The sequence below is a fragment of the Halyomorpha halys genome, unplaced genomic scaffold (genome assembly GCF_000696795.3).
Source record: "Halyomorpha halys isolate HHAL.00 unplaced genomic scaffold, Hhal_1.1 Scaffold69.1, whole genome shotgun sequence".
NCBI classification, from domain to species: Eukaryota; Metazoa; Arthropoda; class Insecta; order Hemiptera; family Pentatomidae; genus Halyomorpha; species Halyomorpha halys.
Window position 1 is genome coordinate 681,380 of NW_027108206.1, and position 16,930 is coordinate 698,309.

The 16,930-nt window shown below is 31.2% G+C and overlaps 1 protein-coding gene across 1 annotated transcript in view; it reads right to left on the reverse strand.

The window, feature by feature from the left end:
• The window catches only part of Dyb (Dystrobrevin), a 31,298-nt gene extending 15,318 nt beyond the window's left edge, over window positions 1-15,980 (reverse strand). The window contains exons 1-9 of the mRNA XM_014438867.3: window positions 15,701-15,980; window positions 12,386-12,599; window positions 11,555-11,640; window positions 10,863-11,014; window positions 10,400-10,508; window positions 7,733-7,787; window positions 5,839-5,950; window positions 3,434-3,561; window positions 937-1,026 (exon numbers count right to left, since the gene is read on the reverse strand). Of these exons, the coding sequence (XP_014294353.1) occupies window positions 937-1,026; window positions 3,434-3,561; window positions 5,839-5,950; window positions 7,733-7,787; window positions 10,400-10,508; window positions 10,863-11,014; window positions 11,555-11,640; window positions 12,386-12,599; window positions 15,701-15,827 (1,073 nt within the window). The 5' untranslated portion in view covers window positions 15,828-15,980. The remainder of the gene's footprint in view (window positions 1-936; window positions 1,027-3,433; window positions 3,562-5,838; window positions 5,951-7,732; window positions 7,788-10,399; window positions 10,509-10,862; window positions 11,015-11,554; window positions 11,641-12,385; window positions 12,600-15,700) is intronic.
• Between the last annotated feature and the right edge of the window lie 950 nt (window positions 15,981-16,930).

Genomic DNA, 16,930 nt, shown 5'->3' on the forward strand with positions numbered 1-16,930 from the left:
TATATATATACTCTTGCAAATCAGAAGTGAAACTTCTTAGGTTCTAGCATTTTTTGACAATTGTATTATAATTTTATCACTTCACGAAAGAAATTATGGGTTTATGATAAATGAAGTATGATACAAATAATTTAGACTATTAAATTTCTAAATAACGAGAGAAACTATGTCAATGGTAGTTCCTGATCTGGTTCAGAAGCATATACATACTTTTTTTTTTAATGCATACTCTTTGGTAATTATTAGTCCTAAGTTCCTAATGATGTGACAAACGGGAAAAGCACATCTATTGATCTAGGTGGTTTATTGAAGTGATAGACGATTTCTTGAGATAAGCATGTACACTAGCATCTTATACACAATTACCTACAAATCCTTCTTTTTCCAACACATCCTCACACTTCAAACAGGGCTTTCTAGTCATTAAATTATAATTAGATGTATGTAATTGTTTATAATGTTTAAATTTCAACTAGGAATTACTTAATTCAATATTTATATTTTTTCTCTTTTTCATGAGAATATTTTTTATGATGCTAATATATTTTTACAAATGACAATCAATATACAGATTAATTTTTATTAATTTAATCTTTTGGGCAGACATGTTCGTTATTTCAAGAGAATCATAAAGTCCTAAAACCTCTCCAATTAAGATAGTGTCTCCACATCGGAGGGAATTCGAAATTATGGGTTACAAAAACCAAACTCATCCCCAAGCGGAATTTCATACCATGTAAACTGCAGAAATGGGAAATATTCCTAAATATGAAAATTTCGATAATATAATGAAGAAATATAGGTGAATAAGATATAATATAATTTCTACTCTAACAAATTTTTGGAACAATATAATTTATACAATTTATATAAAACTCAAGCTTAATTTTACATTTATATCATAAAGTAAAAATATAAAGTAAAGCTGATAATTACCTCCTTGCTGTTGACCGAGAATCAAGTGAACCCATGTCATATGAGGGATAGTCAGGAAATCCATTATGGGGAGGAAGTGGAGATGGAGGTCTGTGAACATTAAATTAAAAAAAAACTCCACTTTATAAACTAATAATTAAATTAATACTGTTCTATTAAGTACCATCATCTTTTTTTTACTATTAATTTACCAATATTTTTTTATTAATTATAGCACTGAACTAATAAATTTTAGAACAAGGTTCAATTTTCAGCTATAGATAAAAATTTATAGCAGACCCTCATTGAAATAATGAGGATAGCTCATTATATAATGGGTTCAGATATAACATGGATCTAACCTTAGAATGAACCTTAGAACCTAAGTAATGAATTAAATACACTGGCTACATACTTTAAATTTCACCCATTTTTAGCACTGTCTATATTATTTTTCAACCTGGTTTCTCATCTTTGATTTTGATTAATTTTTATTTTTATTTTACACTAGATGATTTCAATGTAGGGAGAGTTCACAGAAAGTTAAATTTAAAATCAAAATCTTACTTCCAATATAAGTCTCAATAAACTATAAAATATTTTCTTGACAAGGCCTTTCTCAAATACATCTACTGCATTATGAAACTGACATGGTGAGGCTATCGATATTTGATCACTGACTTCAATGAAACTTTTTTTGGTCATACTAGGTAAAAAAATATTAGACAAATGTCCAATGGTTCTTGTCAATGCGCCCTAGGAGTCGAGGCAAAAAATATTTTATATATTAGCAATTTTCTATATTATCGTTTTATGTCTTCACTCTATACAAGTTGAAATGTTATTATACACCAATTGATTTTCTTTTAGAACAAGAAAGATAATTCTGATTGTATTAAATGAGTTTATGGGTGTAATAACTTGCAAAACTGAAAGACGCTTTGCTTTAAGTAGGTCGAATAATTTTTTTTTTTTTCTTTTCAGGAAAAATCTAGTCAGATTCATTTTAAGCATTCTTTATTAAATTAATCATTGATTAGAATTTTTTGGAAAGATCTGATTTTTTTTCTTTCAATGTCTGGCGTTCAATTGAACATTCATAACTCCTAAGAAAGAAATCCAAATCCAACGATACTAAAAATGTCAGAAATCTGAATTTCAACTCTATCAGCCTATAACTTTTAGATTTCATGCCTCTTATTGCCCCGCATTTTGTATTTTGTATTTTTATAGTAATTACTCAGTTATGAAAATGCATACTTTGATGATAAGCATTGTTTTCAGTCAACAGTCAGAGAATCAATGTTAACAAGTCAAGATGATTTTGTTGTTTAGGTTCGAATCTGCTTCTCTTCTTAAAATTCTCTTTTTGTATGCTTACTTGATTTTAATTAATTTACCACAAGTTAACACTTAATACCAACAAAGATTTGAAAAGAGTAAGGTTCTATTAGAGTACAGTTTGTTATCTAAGAACCCACAACAATGTCTTTACAAGGAAAAGAAAGAGGTTTCTACATAACATAAAAATAAGTTTCAACAAAATTTTTATAAAATACTGTAAATTTTATTTTGTATCTCTCGTTCTAATTCGTTTATTTAGGTCTGGTTATTGCTATTTTGTGTAAGGACCTAAACCAATCCTAACTTTGGTATTGATTGGTGAAGTTATTGCAATTATCCTAATTTAATCACCACCATCATATTCTGATCATATACATCAGATGACTCCCAAGGGAGGGTCCAACCACCTGACATTAGCGAGCCATCAAGAGCAGAAGAACCAGCATATGACCGGGAAGCCTGGACGAAGAGGTGGTGGCAGACAAAATGAATGCTGAATGTGGATACAGTAGTCATAGTGGCTCTGATGCAGAGGATAAGGTACACAATCGCACACCAGATTATTCTTAACCCACATGGCCCCAAACTTTATCCCACAATATATGACAAAATGTAGAATAAGAAAATTAATAAGTTACGTATAGTTATTGAATCCTTTAGCCTCCTTAACACTTTAGCAGCTAATGCCCAAAAGTATTTCTTATTTAGAATTGTTTTGAATTTTACTCTTTCCTTTAAACAAAATCTTAGGAAATTCCTCAATCAATACTTTAATGGGTTCTTTAAAAAAAATGCGTTTAAGAGACACCTCTTTCTTTACAACAGAGGATAATAGACAGGGTGGAAAAAGCGAAGATAGTATTATCTGACCCTTGTAAGCTCCTGATGAAAACACTTGGATAATAAGTACTCATCAGGAGAAATACTCACAGCCAGTGTTGCAATATCTACCACCTTACAGCCTTCTATATCCTTGAAACCAATACTGTATATTTTCCTATAATTATTTACCTTTTGAGGTAAATAAGTTCATTCTGAATTCAGATTTTGAAAAAAGATGATCAACTTAATAACTAATGCTTATATTGTAATAGGTATGTCTAGGAATAATAACTGAAATGATTATCAACTTTTTTCTGAAATACTTTACTAAAAAAATTAACATCCCACTTACACTATATGTGAAAGATTTAATGTCTTCTCAGGTTGATCAGGGTATCTCGGAAGTGAAGTTCTAGGTTTATCAGGTACACAACGAAAGGACTTTCGCAAACTATGGCCAATCTGCTTGCTTGGAGATTTCTGAGTAAACAACAAAATATAATAATAATAAGACTTAAATTCTATAAGTACAAAGTAAAGATAAAAAGCAATTAGCCTAAATTTTCTAGAATTAATATACTAATATCAATTGTTTCAAGAATTCATGAAACATGAGTGTTTTAATGTGGTCAAAATTAGATTTAATTTTTTTAAAAATAATATAACACTGAAAATTCTGCAATGAACTTCCCCTCTCAATCTTCAAATATCAGCCCATTATACAATCATTTTTCTGGTTTTCATTTTTAAGACTAAAAAATAATAGTAAAAATAAAAACATTAAAAATGATTTCTCTAGATCATTTAATATTTATAGCATATGCATGGTTTTTAATAATTTCCAAATATTTTTGCTTTTCCTTTGAAAATCTGTGGCAACCTATATCCTAACAGTTAGTTTTATTAAGAGCTAATGCATTTTAGGAGAATACCTGGAAACCATGGAGATTAAATAAATTCTCATGCAAGGTAAAAGGAAAAAGGAGGGACCAGGTAAGAAACACCAAAATAAGAAAAAATTTGGACGTAAGATCAGCTGAGACAGTAATAGAACATAATTGTCTGAGGTGCTTTGGTCATATATCTGAAAACACCAGAGAAACGTGAAGTAAAGATCACATTGCAAAGTAACATCGAGAGAAGACTTGGGAGGAAGGTGTCATGACAGCCTGACAGCCTTTGATTGATGAGGAATTCACTGGCGGATGCAGCAGATGGTACAGGATCAGAATTTATGGATTCAGCTATACAAACAAATACCACACACTTCTCAGTAAAAAAAGAAAATATGGCTAAAAAAAAGAATATCTTCATTGAATTTCTATTGGTAAAACTTTCAGTCTTATCTATGCAACATGCATGACTGTCATGTCCCCTTTAATGAAACTGGTCAGACCAAGGAAGAAATAATGGAAGATCCAAAAGAAAAAAATGAAAATAATTAGGAAATAATTAATAAATTACACTTTTTTATACATAGTACAATTTTTTTCTTTTCGTTTTTCAGTTGATACACCATTACATTATTAAAATAAATTTAGGACAAAAAAAACAACAACCAGGAACTAACCATTCTTTAAAAACAGTTTTTAAAATTAGTTATGTAAATACCTGTACTGTTCGTACATTTTATTTTTTGTTTTTAAATATTAACATATATAAATATCAAATTAAAACTATATATGCATGCATAAATGAAACATAAAATTGTATTAATAAACTTCATTCCTTCAAATTAATAAACTTTTTTTTTATACATACATATATATACATATACATATATATTCATTTTTAACCCCTTTTCAGTAAGCACCCCTTAGCAACGAGCAGATCTGTCAGACCCATGGTAGTCCATTGCAGACAGGTTTCACAGCATTTAGTTTTATCTGCATCAATTTTTGAGGCCTAGCTCTTAACTAACAACAATTAATGTTGTTTTTTTAACTTATGATTTATTTAATAGCTTCAGCACCTACACCCAATGATACAAAATCATCCACATAACATAGCCAAGTATGTCAAGTGTCTTAATTAACATGGCTTTATTGCCCAGTGCTCAATAAAATAAAATAAATCAAAACTAAGCAACAGGAATCACCCAAAACTGTTTTAATACTGAACATACCTGTAACTTCATAGTATAAAAAATATTTATTAATTCTTTTAATCTTTAACCTGGAAATCTTTACTAAATTAACAAATTTTTTAGGTATACTATATTCTACAACAATATTTTAAAATTATGGTAATTAATAGATAAGTCAGTCTTATTGAAATCAATTCAAAGATGATTTACAGCACCTTTATATTTCAACTTCTTTCCTCATATTTTCCAGAGGGAGAATATTTGGTCAATGGTTGATAGGTTTCGTCTGAATTCATATAGTCTTCAATATAATCCTTGGATTAATTCTTACCAAGTAAGAATTAACATATATATTTTATAAGAGGAAAGGAAGGAGACCCTGATGTTATTACAATACATTCTCTGTCCCGTTTAGAAAAATGGAATGAGTATAGATCAAAAATTTTAAGGGATATTATTTTTTAATCAATTGGTGAGAAAAATACTTGATATTCAGTAATGTGAAAAACATGTTTAACAACAGTACATCGATTGTAATGAAACTTATTTTGACTGATTTAATCTAATATATTTTTTGCTTTAAACGGCAACTATTTTTGGACAACTCAATAACACTGAAACTCATACAATCACAGACACAAACACACAAAATTGAATCAACAAAGCCATACATATGAGCTATATTCCCGGACCGCATGCTCTGTACTATGTCCTCCAGTGGCTCTACCTGTCCAGAAGCAGTCTTGGCACATTGTGTAAGAACTACACTTGACACATTTGTACCTTAAACATAATAGACAATAAGTATTAGATACATATAAACTCAATAATATTTTTTCATAATTTAACAACTAATTAACAGTTACCAACAGAGTAACAGATATATAGGAAAATAGCTAGACAGCACCCATAATAGACCCATTCACTACTAATAAAGTATAGAAACAAAATTGCAGTTAGTGAATTATTTGGATAGATCTACTATAACCCAACTACTATTAGTTTATTTTATTTTTATAATAATCAATTAACATATTTAGGTAACTGTTCCAATATTATAATCATTTATTTCTATTTCTGGCAGCTGATACCTAAAATAACATTTAGTAATTCAGATTACTATTTAATGAAAGATAGTCATTTAAAAATACCTTTACTAAATGTATAGATATAAATCCACACGTTTTTTTTTTTGTTTTTTTTTCAGGGGTTAATGGAAACCTTCAAAAAATGCAAATAGGCACTATATTGTAGTACATATCTATGTATGGCATTTCCCTATTATATCAGAGGACCCTAATTGTATTATATATGTTAATTATGTAATTTTATTACATTGCTAAATTGGTATATAATAAGATGTCAGGATCAATTGTTGATTCTTTACAGATAACTAATTATATAGTGCATGAATACTGGAGATACCTATGTTACTATTTTGGTTGATAATAAAGTATAAGAATCAATTCTTTATTATACTGTGGGGTCAGAAGTGGGATCAGTAATTAATACTACTGGTACTTTTGATAATAGAAACAATCTATATTTATATGATCTGACTGAAAGGCACTCAGGCCGGTGAACCGAGTAGTGAGGATAGTGAGCCCAATAAGTGAGGATTACAAAAGTGCTCTGCGCATAACTTGAAAACCATACCTTAAGTAATAACTCTGGACTTATATCATAATATCTACAAGCAAGAATGCATCAAGTGAAGATACAATGGCATGTGTGTCAGAACAAAGATGCAATGAGTTAAAGGAAAATAGGAGGTCCAGCCAGTGATGGGTGATTCAATCCCAGCTCATAGTATAGCCATTCAAGAGGTATTAAAGATTACAAAATATGATCCAACTCAACCTTGGGAAGGCTGCGAGGGTGAAGTTTGGCTAAAAGAATTTTGGACCTATCTCAAGGTAATAGCGTATTAGGAGGGATGGACATAAAAATAAAATATTAATGATTCGCATAGTCCTGATAAATTTTGAAAATATGGAAATTGGTGATTTTGAGTGCAGACTCATAACCATTCCCTATATCATATTTAACTCAAAAAAGTAACAATAATTCAAAATGAATATGCACAATTATAAATACTACAGTAAATTCGGAAATAGAATCCTCAAAAGCCTAATAAACCCTACCAAATAATTCTGCCAATCTATAAATTAATTAATGCTCGATCTTATTAAAATGTTGATATTAGCAACTGCAACTGTTTAAATCCACACCCCTCCCCCTAAAAAAATAAAAAACATTTATTTAACAAGTATTTAAAAATAAATAAGCTATTATAATTTTATTTTTAATTAATTTTATATTCAGTTGAAATTCGCACTTAATATAAATTATCTAATAAATGAAATAAATGTAGGATGAATATGCTGAAATTATTTGAAAAGTCATAATTGAATTTAACATGATTATTTTTAATTAATAAAAGATTGAAATAAAATTATTAAAGTCTAGTTGGATTACAATTGATATGGAAAAGATCATATTTAACTTGGAAGAGGTTTCAATTGACTTGGAAATGCTTTATTAACTAAATAAATGTTTAGTTACCTGAAGCCAGTATATTCCTTCCTCAGACAAGAATCACATTGTGTGGAATGCATGACTGAAACAAATATAAGGTATTTATTATATTTAGATAAAGATCATGGCAATTATAATTTTAAAACATATGTAATAGTTGAAATAAGAAGTTAATTCTTGTTTCATGGATCTAACGCAAGCATTCAACAGGGTCAGGAAGGACATTGCCAAATCAATGGAAGAGCACTAAGTCAGGTTTGAAGAGAAGAGTCATACTTAGTTTATATAAAAAAAAATGTGGTGAGAGCTAATAACCACCAAGGAATTTGAGAGAACCAAGGGATTAAGGTAGAACTGCAGTTTTAGCCGAATACTGCTTACAATGATACTCAATATGGGACCCTGAAGAGGATAAAAATGAGAATGAGGCCTTACTGACTGGGTCACACAGATTAAGTCCATTTTACCTCACACTCCTTGCCTATATGGATGATATAGTTGGGTTCTGGAAAAATGTCAAATTCATTCTCAGAATCCTACAAGGATTGCAGTAGTTAACACTTTGACAGCAGTTTATGACTGCTTATCCTCAAGCTGTAGTGGCTTGGGAGTAGGCATGACAATAACCTATCATCAAGGGAGGTAATTTTTCTAGCTTGTGTTTGGAGTGATGGGAAGAACTGTAGCACATCCCTTTCACGTTAGTTGACCTGAATGTGAAGCCAATGAAAATGGCCTAGGTTTTTGCTGGATTCAGGCTCAATTTATTTTCTGAAGCTCAACAGTGTATACTGTCATCAACGTATTCCTGGGTCTTACAGGATGTCTTGATCATGCCAGAAGGATGAAAAGATATTTATTGTATCAATAAAATTGTAGGTCATCAGCATACAAATGATATTGGGAGTGGCGGAGTCATTTATATACATGGAAAATAGGGGTTGTGAGAGGGAGGAACCTTGACAAACACTGTGAAAGAGAAGTAGTGATGATGAGGGGGGTTTATTAGAAATAACAAAAGTTTGGGAGACAGGAAGGAGTGAAACCAGTTCAAAGAACTATTGTACAGGAAAATATTGTTAGTTTTGAGAGGAGGATAGAGCAATCAACAGAGTCAAAGGCTTTTGAAAAGCCACAAGTTCCTACAAGGGCAGGAAGGATAACAGGAAGGCCTAGTTTTATCATTTTTACTGGAATTAGATCTTGTCCAACATCATTTGTTCGGGATTTGAGTACAGAGGCTATTATATTAGGTCATCGGGAGCTATGTGAAGGAAATAGAAACAATCTGGGTTAAATGGAGTTTGAGGAATAGGAGGGGAAAATGGGAGGATCTGAGGCTTGTTTGGAGGTGTGTCACTGAAAAATGCATTAAGGTGGTCAGGTGAGAGGAGGATGTGGGGCCGGTGGCAGAGAATTTCCTTAGGATTTTCCATTGACTTTTGGGATCTGGGGTTGGAAGAGTATACCATAAAGCACTTTGCTTTAACATGGCATAAAGAGGACTGGGCGAGGTTTCTTAGAGACTTGAGCGTAGAATAGTCATTAGAATGTCTAGTATGTTTAAAGTGTCTTCTGGCAGCATTTCTTCTTTTTATCAGTTCTCAAATTTCAGTATTTATCCAGGGGACTAGGGAGCATCTGAAAGTAGAGCATATAAGAGGTACAAGTTGATTAAGGAAGGTTAGGAGATTGGATGAATGATATTTCACCATCTGGTTGATTGAGTGAGAGGAATAAATGGATGCTACGGAACTCGATAGTGAATTGAGTAAAAGATTGGTGGTTTCTGGGGTTATGGAATTGGGGTTTTGCCAGGAGACTTCTTAAGAGATAAGGGTAGAAGTGGGAGCGTTATAGGAGATCTCGATTAGGTCATGATGTGATAGGATTGATATTGGATTTTGAGAGGAGAGTAAATTTTGTTGGGTATCGACTATGAAAAAGTCTATTAAGGTGTCTGAAAACTGGGTATGATGGTTGGATTGGAAAGGTACAATGAATAAATGAAAGGAATTTGCTAGTTCTACTAGAAAAGTTTTATCAGGAGTGTCAGAGAAGAAGTTAGTGTTGAAGTCACCAGCAATAATAATATTGTTATATCGAATTTAACATGAGGAAGGTGATGACAAACAAAGCGATAACAAGTATTTAATATATTATTAGTTCGGAAACCAGTCTTGAAACTTTGTGAACGCAGTATGTATAAACTGGCAGACTACTCCTATATTTTTTATTATTTTGTTTTTAGGCTTGTTAAAGTGATTATAAAACAATTTTTCAATGTTTATTATTTGAATTTTCTAACAACTGCAGTTTTTTTTATCATATTCTTTGACTTCTCTAGAATTAAAAAATTCCCTGACTTTTCCCAGGTGACACACACCCTGTGTGTCTGGAGGGTCAGGACCATGCATCGCAGACCAGGTCAAAACAAGAAGCAACTCTAGCAACCATCTTTGATAGGTTTATATAACAGACCCTAAGAGAGAAGTTGGTTTAATACACATGAAAACCAAAAATAAAGAACTTACCTACATATTACCTCAGACAGGGATAAGGACACATCACACCAGGCATATTTGGCAAAATGATAATGACCACTAATAACCACTACTACATTATGCTTAAACAGGATCCAGGTTTGGTAACATTATAAAATTAAAAATGTGATTTTTACTATAAGTAACTCACCATTTTCAACTGAAGCCATTCTATGAAGTAATGGAAGCCATACCATCACTGGAGGTCCAGGGTCAGACATCATTGTATCCAAAAAATCATTAACGGTCACCTTACCATTCTGAAGAAAACATAAAATGCAATAAATTAACAATATATGCATAATTCTGTATTTATAAGAGCAGATTTTACAATTCAACCACCTCAGTTTATTCAGAAAAGTAAAGTTTCTGAAAATAATAAATTTATGTTTAATCATCTATCATTAATGAGTTGATTGATAAATAGGTGAAACATTCATAGATGCAAAATTATTCTAAAAATTATACATTCAATCACATACTTGTACATAATGATTAAAGTTTCTCTTAGCTGTTCATTCTTAATTTTTTCTAATTAACAATGAAACTGAAGAGTAAACACAAAATATATATTTATCCCCATTAAATTATAATAATATTACACACATCCTCACCCCTGAAAACATTGTTGAAGACAACTCTTCAGTGTAGGGGAACGATGGAGTTTCATAGACACAAGCTGGGAGTGACAAAACAGTTCTCAAGTAAAGGGAAAACTTCGATATGACCAAATATCCATTTTCATCACATATTTGTGAAAAAACATCTACAATCAAAAATATATTTGTGAAACAAATAACTAAATATAAAAATAATAACTAACATTAAATGAGAAATTTAATGCAAAAGTGACATAAGTAAAAACTTGATATATTTAACACTTCTGGATAAGTTCTATAAAGTATTATGTTACTTATAGTATTACAGATAATATTCAGTTGCAGCCTTAATTAAATACATAGTGAGACCCTGCTTCAGATAAAATATTTTTTTTTGGAAGTTTGATGGATAAACGATAGATAAAAAAGAAAGGAAGATATTAGTATATATCGTTTATTACTAAATAATTTTCAACAGACACCTCACAATAAGTAATAGTGTATCAGAATATAGAGATATAACAGACTATGGAATCCATGGAACCTCAGAATTCTCTTTATGAGGTAGAAAAGAAAAAATAAATAAATAAAAAATTATATTACATTAATAAAAATTATTTCAATGCTAATGACAAATAAAAAAAAAAAATTGAACACTAATGGTAACAAAAAAATAAATAAACATGATTCAACAAATGTATACTTACATCTAAGTTTATCCATGAGTTTTCCAGCACACATTGTAGCCAATGCTACTTTGATAGAAAAAACTCTAATTCGTCCAGTATTTTCCCTAGAAATCCATTAATATGAATGACATAAATTAAATAATGAAAATCGAAAGATTCAAAACAAATTTTCAACAATTAAAAAAAAATCATTTAACTGATTTTAAACACAGAATATTAATTGCTATATTTTAACTATTAGAGGAGGGGAAAATAGGGAACAGTAATAGAAAAACTAGAGAAGGGGATGAGTTCAAGTAATTTCTCCCTTACTCATGAATTAAGAATCGTCCTCACTGCTTGGGGTATACCAGCTCTTCCTGTCATTACTCCTATTAATGACAACTGTGACCTAAAGTCTCTATAATCTAAAAACCCTTACAAACAACAGAGACAGATACTAAGAAAATGAAAAAATAATTCTCTACTGTGGGTCAAATCAAATTAACATAAAAATGGGGCAGAGAAGGTTCAGGCTAAACAAAAAAGGGTGTGTAAAAATATATTGTCTTAATTTACACATTGAGAACCTCCAGATCACCAAACAGCTTGAAAAATAATGATTTACAGAATTTTGAATATATTGGGAAGGAAGAGATACCACTATAATTATTACATGAAGATACATCTCTTTTGTTCCTACAAATCCTAACAGGTATAGTAAATTTTTATTAATTTTACTATAGGTTACTAACCACAATAAAACAATTTTTCAGGTACAAACTTAACTAAACCTTATTTTTGCTTAACCAGAAAAAGATTATTTCAAATGCAAAAACAACATAATTAGTACTTTAAAGTTGTACTTACAGAGAATAGGCTGAAATCAACCAATTTAGAAGAGCAGAGGAATTCTGGTCAATCACAACCTGGTGTGAAGGAGGCAATCTCTTATTTAAGTTCTCATAAAGTGAAGAAACAAGGCTTTCACACCTTGAAATGCTGAGTTCTGTCTCAATTTGTAGTGTATTTAAAGAATGTTCTCTGAATGCTTCAATCACATTCCAAATGTCGACAAGGTGAACTGCAGAAAAGTACAAGCAATATTATATAAATACATATTTTGTTACTCACGCATACATGCATATCTTTATGGTTGTGGGCTTCAACATAAATATGTATTATAAACAGAAACATAAGAACTTGAACAAGAAACATACTGATATAATATAATAACATTAACGCAAAATAGACTATGTTCTATTTAACCTGCAGATACTGACCTGTCAGGTTCTCCAACAATATAACAACGACCTATTGTTGTAATAAGTGTTTTTGATTTGTGAAACAGTAGGGTCACCAATGTCTCCACCTCTAACCATTATTCATCCTCAGCCATAGTTTAGCATTTGTGTATGTTACCTATGCTGCATGTTGTTAAAAAGACCTGATAGGCTCAAAAGTGTTTATAGGTAATTATCCTCATTTTTGCTTATTCATCAGTAATTCAAAGCAATTATGTTTAATTTGACATATCTTATTGAACACTTATATCCTCAGAATCTTACAAATCCTGCAATATAACATCAAGACCTGTGAGGCCGTTGCAAGTTCTGAAGTGGTTTTAATGGGGTATTCACTGGAAAATATCTGATATATCTGACAGATATATGATGTTGAAAATCTTAGCGATGTTGAAAAGTGGGTAACTACATACAATGGGCTCTGGTTGAAAGAGAAGATGATTCAGAAAATGTGTAGCGAAGATGATGAAAAACTGAGACAATTGGGAAACTTGAAATATCCAGACACAGACCAGAGTGATCCAAAGGACCCCATTAATACTCAACCAGCAACGAAGATGAAGATTATTTTGTAGCTCATGGAAAAAATAAAAATAAAATTATCAACTTCAAGAGAAAACAACTCTACATTTAAAGAGGGGCAAACAAAACAAATTGACAAGTAAAATAGGGACTATTATGGGTGCTTCACGTGAGAATAAAATACAGTTGGAAGAATGATATCAATTATTTCACAATTAAATACTGTTGCAATGCTACAAATAATTTTTAAGTATAAAAATTAATAAATAAAAATTGTCGTGCAGCCCAAATATTAGCAAGAAAGAGATGCCCATTTCACTGATGTAACCGAAATAAAAGCACTAATAGTCTATTCTATTTGACTGGACGATTTCAAGCTCACTGTATCAATACTCTCAAATTATGTGAAAATACAAGGGCATGGAGTCGAAATATTCGGTTAGCTGATGAGTAAGGAACACTTCTTGTTTCTACTAATGTCTTTACACTTCGATGACATACTGAGGAGAGAAGATAGGAAGAAAAACAACTTTCATGAACTATAACATTGAAAATTGTCAAAATTGTTACTCTCCAGGAGCTGAGCTAACTATTGATGAAAAGCCAGAGAGGCTCAGAAAGGGCAAATGTTCCTTTATCCAATGCATATCATCAAAACCGAGTAAGTATGGTATACAAATTTAAGCAGTGGTTGACAGTGTAGTTTCTTAAGTTAATAACATAGAAATGAATGCTGGAAAACAACCAGATGGATCAGCCTATGCCATCAGCAACTCTCCAATTCAATATGTTAAAAGGCTCTCTGTCCCACTGTATAACACTAGTTGCAACATAAAAATGATGAACAATTGGTTTACAGACATGGGCATTAGTAAAATAATTGGTGGACAGTGTTGTTGGTATCATATGTGCCAAAAGAAAAAAAAAAGTTATAATTATTTCGTGAATGCATAATGATATTAATATTAATGTCAATAGGGGTGAGAAAAATAAACCTGAAATCAAAATTAGTATAACAAGCACAAAGGAGTAGTTGATAAAAATGATGATAACTACAGTATAAACTGTAATACTAGTCGATGGCCTATAACTATAAACTTCTTAATCAATAAGAACATGCATTTCCAAGGCCTTCTGGTATAGAGTACCTCGTTAATTGGAGTCAGAACCACCTAATCTAACACAACCACCTTGACAGATGAAGATGAAACAACGCTTAGTTTCAAAAAGATTATGTTAGAAATTTTCATGTAAATGTGCACCTATTTTTACAGTTTCACCTTATTTTTAATAATAAGACATAAATACACATAAACGAGAATTATCAATTAAACTTATTTTTGATATGCAGTTTTATCATAGATATTTCTGTTGTTCTAAAATAATATATTAATAGTTTAATAAAACAACTATAGACTTAAATCAGAATAACGAAAAAATTGTCGAGGGTCAGTCGGAAAGCAACAAAACAAAGAATCTGTTTGTTGGTGTCAAAACAAAAATAACTCGAATGTTTAGTTGTAATATTTTATTTTGCTTAACTGATGTTCATTAGAATAATCACTGGTCAAAGATACTATCAAAAATCTGTCACTCATTTGCTACAACTTCTTAACTGGAAATTTACAAGTTTTCATATGTGGCATGCATTTTAAGTTTAAACGCAGTATCAATTATAAAATAAAAAACAGTACTATCGACAGTCAGAGCTGAGGAATGACTTTCTACTACTTGAAAGTTCCCTTGATTGCAATCGTTCCTATAGTGTAAACTAAAAGATTATAATTTTTGAGTTATGACATTATAACAGCAAATATTTGAACTTTGTATAAATAATGAGAAAATACAACCTATTTTTATACTACTTCAAGTGTAAGTAGACATACATAAAGCCAAAATAGATTTTTTAAAAAAGAAATCTAGATTATAGTAATCACAAATTTCTATTTTTATTTTCAAGCATTTAGGAATAAAAAAGGGTGAAACTTAAAAATGTTTTATTAATGATTTATTTAGCAAGAAAAACATTGTATATTTGAACAGATAGAGACAATATTTGCACATAAGGTTCATTCATGTTAACACAAATTAAACCTCTAGTTCCAGATAAGTCTTGGATAAAGTGATAAAATTTTATACTAATATAAAATAATAATAAATGACAAGTGATCAATTCAATAGAAAAACCATGTAAGAAGAATTATAAGCGTTAAGGGACAAGGTACTTTGAATATACACAAACCAATTATTAAAAGAGAATAATGTTTTGAAGATTATGTGCAATTACAATAACGAATTTGGTTAATTGATGACTGCATGCTAACTAAAAGTATATAAATCGTCTACAGAAAATACTCACGGTTTAATTTTTTCTGAATAAATCTCAATTTGCAAGCAGTCCTGTAGCTAGCAAACCTAATCAAGTCGAAGTTCTGGGCCCGCATCTCTTGGGCTAAGTGAAGCCTATGATCTCGCGTCTCGTCCATCCCTAGCACCAAGCACTTTTAGATCTCCAGAACGAAAAACCCACAACTAAACCCGTATAATCCACAACTAATGACAGACTACAAGAATGAGAATTAGAAAAATCAATACCCCATCGAACGGGCCCCTAACGCGCCACCTTTGAAAACCTACCGTTTTGTTTTGTTCTTATTAAAGCAATGTTACCAATTTATAGTGGTGTATGAAAATTGTCAAATAATTGGGTGTAGTAATACCTGTGTTCAAAATAAGTTTTTTTTGTTATTGAAGACATTTTAAAAAGTATTATAACATGACTAATAACTTCCAGTACCTTAAGTATAAAATTACCAAAATAATGGTTAGGCTAATTCTATGATATTTTGTCTAGTACAAATACAAGTTAACATGTCTTATCAATCTGATTTATACGTCCCACGATCGATTATGAATTCTACCGTAAATACTGAAAAACTTTTTTTTAATTCTTGATAAATAAGAATCAATGAAAATTGGTAGTAAAGTAACGATAGTTGTACGTTCTATCGACAATTACAGGAATCCGATGATCGTTTCAGTATTTGCCAATCAAATCGTTTCAGGATCAAGTAGATCTATATCATGTTATTTCATTTCTCATTACTACGAATAAATGTACATATAATTATGTAGCATTGTATACACCAAATTGTTACATATACTATGAATAAAATTGATTCACTGAGATATCCTGGGTTGACCAAAATAAAAATAACGGCAGTATGCTTCTTGACGTCAAGGTTTAGTGTTAGTGCATAATGTACTGTCGCGAAGAGTCTGATTAATAATAACCTGGATGAGTTGGTGAGCTCATGCCTCCTCAAACCGGAACAAAAGATCAACGTTGTCAACCAGTACTTGTTCCCGAGCCTTATTTACCCTCTCCAGACTGCTCCCCATACAAAGATACGTCCTGCGATATTGGAGGGCATTGATACCAATATCTGCAGAAGTATTAAGGCCATCATTGGGCTCCCCGCTAACACCTCGTCGGCGATCCTGTACGCACCCAGGAGGTATCGAGGACTAGGTCTGATCCGCTGTCAATGGGAAGCTCCACTACAGCATTGGTCCATTGCCCAGCGAC